Here is a 6,386-nt window from a genome sequence, read left to right as displayed (position 1 = left end):
TCCCAGTTCATCCCAGTAACCCCAAATCCCCTCCCAGTCCATTCCAGTTCATCCCAGTTTAATCCCAGTTTCCCCAGTCCCTCCCATTCCCCCCCAGGAACCCCCAAATCCCTCCCAGTCCATCCCAGTTTAACCCAGTCCCTCCCAGTAACCCCCAAAACCGATCCCAGTAAGACCCCAAAACCCTCCCAAACCCTCCCAGTCCCTCCCAGTCCATCCCAGTCCCTCCCAGTTCAATCCCAGTTCATCCCAGTAACCCCAAATCCTTCCCAGTTTAATCCCGGTTTCCCCCAGTCCCTCCCAAACCCCTCCCAGTGCATCCCAGTTCCTCCCAGTTCAATCCCAGTTCATCCCAGTAACCCCAAAAACTGATCCCAGTCCACTCCTGAACCCTCCCAGTCCACCCCAGTCCATCCCAGTCCCTCCCAGTTCCATTCCAGTTCAGCCCCAGTTCACTCCCAGTACAGACCAGTGCCCTCCCAGTGCTCCCAGTCCATTCCCAGTGCTCCCAGTCCATTCCCAGTGCTTCCAGTATGGATCACAGCACTGTCCCAGTTCACTCCCAGTACAGACCAGTATCACTCCCAGTGCTCCCAGTATCACCCGGCATCAATTCCAGTGCCCTCCCAGTTCATTCCCAGTGCTCCCAGTATCACCCAGTGCCCTCCCAGTACAGACCAGTGCTCTCCCAGTGCTCCCAGTGCTCCCAGTTCACTCCCAGCACCATTCCAGTGCTCCCAGTTCCGTCCCAGTTCAGCCCCAGTTCACTCCCAGTACAGATCGATGCTCTCCCAGTGCTCCCAGTATCAACCCCAGTTCATTCCCAGTTTGCTCCCAGTTCAGCCCCAGTTCATTCCCAGTATAGGCCAGTTCATTCCCAGTGCTCCCCATGACCACCCAGTGCTCCCAGTACCCTCCCAGTATCAATCCCAGTGCTCCCAGTATCACCCAGTATCACTCCCAGCGTTCTCCCAGTGCTCCCAGTATCAACCCCAGTGCTTTCCCAGTCTCTCCCAGTTCCATCCCAGTTCAGCCCCCGTTCACTCCCAGTACAGACCAGTGCCCTCCCAGTGCTCCCAGTATCAATCCCAGTGTCACTCCCGGTGTTCCCAGTATCGCTCCCAGTGCTCCCAGTTCCATCCCAGTTCCATCCCAGTATCACCCTCAGTGCCCTCCCAGTACAGACCAGTGCCCTCCCAGTGCTCCCAGTTCATTCCCAGTGCTCCCAGTATGACTCAGTGCCCTCCCAGTATCACCCAGTGAGTTCCCAGTGCTCCCAGTATCACCCAGTATCATTCCCAGTGCTCCCAGTTCATTCCCAGTGCTCCCAGTACCAATCCCAGTCCGGCCCAGTGCTCCCAGTTCCATCCCAATTCAGCTCCAGTTCCATCCCAGTTCATTCCCAGTGCTCCCAGTATGGATCACAGCACTCTCCCAGTGCCCTTCCAGTGCTCCCAGTATCACCCAGTATAACCCAGTATGGTTCACAGCACCCTCCCAGTACTCCCAATGCTCCCAGTATCACACAGTGGCACTCCCAGTGCTCCCAGTATCACTCCCAGCATCCTCCCAGTGCTCCCAGTTCAGCTCCAGTTCACTCCCAGTTCATTCCCAGTGCTCCCAGTATCAATCTCGGTCACTTCCGGTCACTCCCAGTGCTCCCAGTCCATCCTGATCCACAAAACTCCACTTCCCCACTTCTTTTTTTTTGCCATTTTTCCTTTATTTTCATATATTTTAACCCAAATTCCCCAACTTCCGACCACTTTTTTCCACTCCCAGTCACTGGTGGTCACTTCCGGTCACTCCCAGTCCATCCCAGTCCATTTAACTCCACTTTTCCGGGTTTTCTTTTGCCATTTTTCCTTTATTTTACCCCAAACACCCCCAACTTCCAACCACTTTTTGCCATTTTTTTTCACTCCTGGTCACTCCCAGTCCATCCTGATCCACAAAACTCCACTTTTCCGGGTTTTTTTTGCCATTTTTCCTTTATTTTCATTTATTTTACCTCAAATACCCCCAACTTCTGCCCATTTTTTTCCACTTTCGGTCACTTTTTGTCACTTCTGGTCACTGGTGGTCACTTCCGGTCAATTCTGGTCACTCCCAGTTCATCCCATTCCACAAAACTCCACTTTTCTGGGGTTTTTTTGCATTTTTCCTTTATTTTACCCAAAATACCCCCAACATTCGGCGACTTTTTGCCACTTTTTGTCACTTCCGGTCACTTCTGGTCACTCCTGGTCACTCCCAGTCCATCCCAGTCCATTTATCTCCACTTTTTCAGGGTTTTTTTTGCCATTTTTCCTTTATTTTCATGTATTTTACCCCAAACACCCCCAACTTCCGGCCATTTTTTTCCACTTTCGGTCACTTTTTGTCACTTCCGGTCACTGGTGGTCACTTCCGGTCACTGGTGGTCACTCCCAGTCCATCCTGATCCACAAAACTCCACTTTTCCACACTTTTTTTTTGCCATTTTTCCTTTATTTTACCCCAAATACCCCCAACTTGCATCCACTTTTTGCCACTTTTTGTCACTTCCGGTCACTGGTGGTCACTTCCGGCCATTTTTGGTCACTCCCAGTCACTCCCAATCCACAAAACTCCACTTTTCCAGTTTTTTTTTGCCATTTTTCCTTTATTTTCACATATTTTTACCCCAAATACCCCCAACTTCCGGTCACTTTTTGTCACTGGTGGTCACTCGTGGTCACTCATGGCCACTTCCGGTCACTCGTGGCCACTTCTGGTCACTCCCAGTCCATCCTGATCCACAAAAATCCACTTTTCCAGGTTTTGTTTTGCCATTTTTCCTTTATTTTACCCCAAACACCCCCAACTTCCAACTCTTTTTGCCATTTTTTTTCACTTCCGGTCACTCCCAGTCCATCCCAGTCCATTCCACTCCATTTAACTCCACTTTTCCAGGGTTTTTTTGCCATTTTTCCTTTATTTTAATATCTTTTACCCCAAATACCCACAGCTTCCAGCCATTTTTTTCCACTTCCGGTCACCGTGGTCACTCCGAGTCACTCCCGGCTACTTCCGGTCCATCCCAGTCCATCCTGATCCACAAAACTCCACTTTTCCGGGTTTTGTTTTGCCATTTTTCCTTTATTTTACCCCAAACACTCCCAACTTCCGGCCATTTTTTGTCACTTTTTTCCACTTCCGGTCACTGGTGGTCACTGGTGGTCACTTCCGGTCACTCGTGGTCACTTTTGGTCACTCGTGGTCACTTCCGGTCACTCGTGGTCACTTTTGGTCACTCCCATTCCACAAAACTCCACTTTCCAGGTTTTTTTTGCCATTTTTCCTTTATTTTAATATATTTTACCCCAAATACCCCCAACTTCCGGCCACTTTTTGCCACTTTTTGTCACTTCCGGTCACTCCCGGTCCCTGTGGTCACTTCTGGTCACTCGCGGTCACTTGCAGTCACTCCCAGTCCGTCCTGATCCACAAAACTCCACTTTTCCAGGTTTTGTTTTGCCCTTTTTCCTTTATTTTACCCCAAACACCCCCAACTTCCGGTCACTGGTGGTCACTTCCGGTCACTCCGGGTCACCGGGGGTCACTTCTGGCCATTTTTGGTCATTCCTGGTCACTCCCATTCCACAAAACTTCACTTTTCCAGGGTTTTTTTTGCCATTTTTCCTTTATTTTACCCAAAATAGCCCCAACCTCTGACCACTTTATGCTACTTTTTGCCACTTTTTGTCACTTCCGGTCACTTCTGGGTCACTTCCGGTCACTGGTGGTCACTTCTGGCCATTTTTGGTCACTCCCGGTCACTCCCATTCCACAAAACTCCAATTTTCCAGGGTTTTTTTTTGCCATTTTCCCTTTATTTTACCCAAAATACCCCCAACTTCCGGCCATTTTTTTCCACATCCGGTCACCGCTGGTCACTCTGGGTCACTCGTGGTCACTCTGGGTCATTTGTGGTCACTTCCGGTCACTGCTGGCCGATGACCCGGCGGATCCAGCCGCTGGCCCGGCAGACGTTGGAATAAACCCCGGGCTGCCCGCGCTGCCCGCACACGGCCATGCCCCAGGACACCACGCCCTGCAGCACGCCCTGGCACACCAGGGGCCCGCCAGAGTCACCCTGAGGGATGGAAAAATATCAAAATTAGGAAAAATCAACCCAAAAAAATAACCTAAAAAAATCCCAAAGTCCCCTAAAAAATCCTCAAAAAAATACCCAAAAAAAAGAGAAAAATGGGACCAAAAATCAATGAGAAACTGCAGGACGCCCTGGCACACCAGGGGGCCACCAGAGTCACCCTGAGGGATGGAAAAAATACCAAAATCAGGGAAAATCAACCCAAAAATCACCCCAAAAAAACCACCGAAATCCCAAAAAAAATCCCTGAAAAAATACCCAAAAAATGAGCAAAATGGGACCAAAAATCATTGAGAAACTGCAGGACGCCCTGGCACACCAGGGGCCCGCCAGAGTCACCCTGGGGGATGGAGAAAATATCAAAATTAGGGAAAATCAACCCAAAAAATCAACCAAAAAAAAATCACCCCAAAAAACCACCGAAATTCCCAAAAAAAATCCCTGAAAAAATACCCAAAAAAATGAGGAAAATGGGACCAAAATGGTTCTGGGACCAGCGGCCCGCCTGAGTCACCTTGGGAGATGGAAAAAAAATATATCACCGAAAAATCCCAAAATCACAAAAAATCAACCCAAAAAATCCTGAAATCCCCCCAAAAATCCCTGAAAAATTCCCGTTGAAAATGACCAAAAAAATCCCGTCAAAATTGAGCAAAATGGGACCCAAAATCATTGAGAAACTGCAGGACGCCCTGGCACACCAGGGGGCCACCAGAGTCACCCTGCGGGACAGAGAAAAAAATAAATAATTAAAAAAAAAAAATCCCAAAATCACAAAAAATCAACCCAAAAAAACAGCCCAAAAAAATCCCTGAAAAAACACCCGAAAAATGAGCAAAATGGGACCAAAGATCAATGAGAAGCTGCAGGACACCCTGGCACACCAGGGGGCCGCCTGAGTCACCCTGCGGGATGGAAAAAAATTAATAATTAAAAAATACTGAAATTCAAAAAAATCAACCCAAAAATATTCCAAAATCCAAAAAAAATCCCGTTAAAAATGACCCAAAAATGAGCGAAATGGGACCAAAAATGTGAAAAAATCAATGAGGAACTGCAGAGCCCTGGCACACCAGGGGGCCGCCAGAGTCACCCTGCGGGATGGAAAAAAATTAATAATTTAAAAATACTGAAATCACAACAAATCAACCCAAAAAAACAGCCCAAAAAACCACCGAAATTCCCAAAAAAATCCTGTTAAAATTGAGCAAAATGGGACCAAAATGGCGCTGGGAGAGCGGAGAGCGCCCCCTGCTGGACCAGGGGCCCGCCCGAGTCACCCTGGGGGATGGAAAAAATTAAAATAATGAAAAAATCCCAAAATCACAAAAAATCAACCCAAAAAATTCTGAAATCCCAAAAAAAATCCCGTTAAAAATGACCCAAAAATGAGCGAAATGGGACCAAAAATGTGAAAAAATCATTGAGAAACTGCAGAGCGCCCCCTGCTGGACCAGGGAGGGATGGAGAAACCCAAATCCTGAAAAAATCCCCAAATCCCCAAAATATCCCAAAATTCCCCAAAAAAATCCCCAAAAATCCTGAAATCACCCCCAAAAAATCCCAAAATTCCAAAAAAAATTCCCGTTAAAATTGAGCAAAATGGGACCAAAATGGCGCTGGGAGAGCGGAGAGCGCCCCCTGCTGGACCAGGGCCCGCCCGAGTCACCCTGGGGGATGGAAAAAAAATTAATAATGAAAAAATACCGAAATAATAAAAAATCAACCCAAAAAAATCACCCCGAAATCTAAAAAAAAATCCCTGAAAAAAACACCCAAAAAATGAGCAAAATGGGACCAAAAATGTGAAAAAAATCAATGAGAAACTGCAGAGCGCCCCCTGCTGGACCAGCGGCCCGCCAGAGTCACCCTGGGGGATGGAAAAATACCAAAATCACAGAAAATCAACCCAAAAAATCACCCCAAAATAAAAAAAAAATCCCGTTAAAAATGACCCAAAAATGAGCAAAATGGGACCAAAAATGTGAAAAAAATCAATGAGAAACTGCAGAGCGCCCCCTGCTGGACCAGGGGCCCGCCAGAGTCACCCTGGGAGGCAGAAAAAATACCAAAATCAGGAAAAATAGACCCAAAAAAATCCTGAAATCAAAAAAAAATCCCGTTAAAAATGACCCAAAAATGAGCAAAATGGGACCAAAAATGTGAAAAAATCATTGAGAAACTGCAGAGCGCCACCTACTGGACAGGTGAGAGGTGGGGAAAAAAACAAATTCCCCAAAAAAATCTCAAA

General features: G+C 47.5%; 1 protein-coding gene across 1 annotated transcript in view; it reads right to left on the bottom strand.

Annotated features, from left to right (window-relative positions):
• Positions 1–3,928: 3,928 nt before the first annotated feature.
• LOC130587279 (kallikrein-14-like) overlaps positions 3,929–6,386 on the bottom strand; it is a 6,084-nt gene continuing 3,626 nt past the window's right edge. Inside the window, exon 2 of the mRNA XM_057388253.1 lies at positions 3,929–4,117. Within this exon, the coding sequence (XP_057244236.1) occupies positions 3,965–4,117 (153 nt within the window). The 3' untranslated portion in view covers positions 3,929–3,964. The remainder of the gene's footprint in view (positions 4,118–6,386) is intronic.

The sequence above is a fragment of the Malurus melanocephalus genome, unplaced genomic scaffold, assembly GCF_030028575.1.
Source record: "Malurus melanocephalus ecotype Western Australia unplaced genomic scaffold, MMel_1.1 scaffold_1708, whole genome shotgun sequence".
NCBI lineage: Eukaryota > Metazoa > Chordata > Aves > Passeriformes > Maluridae > Malurus > Malurus melanocephalus.
This window is presented reverse-complemented; position numbering and strand designations above follow the sequence as displayed.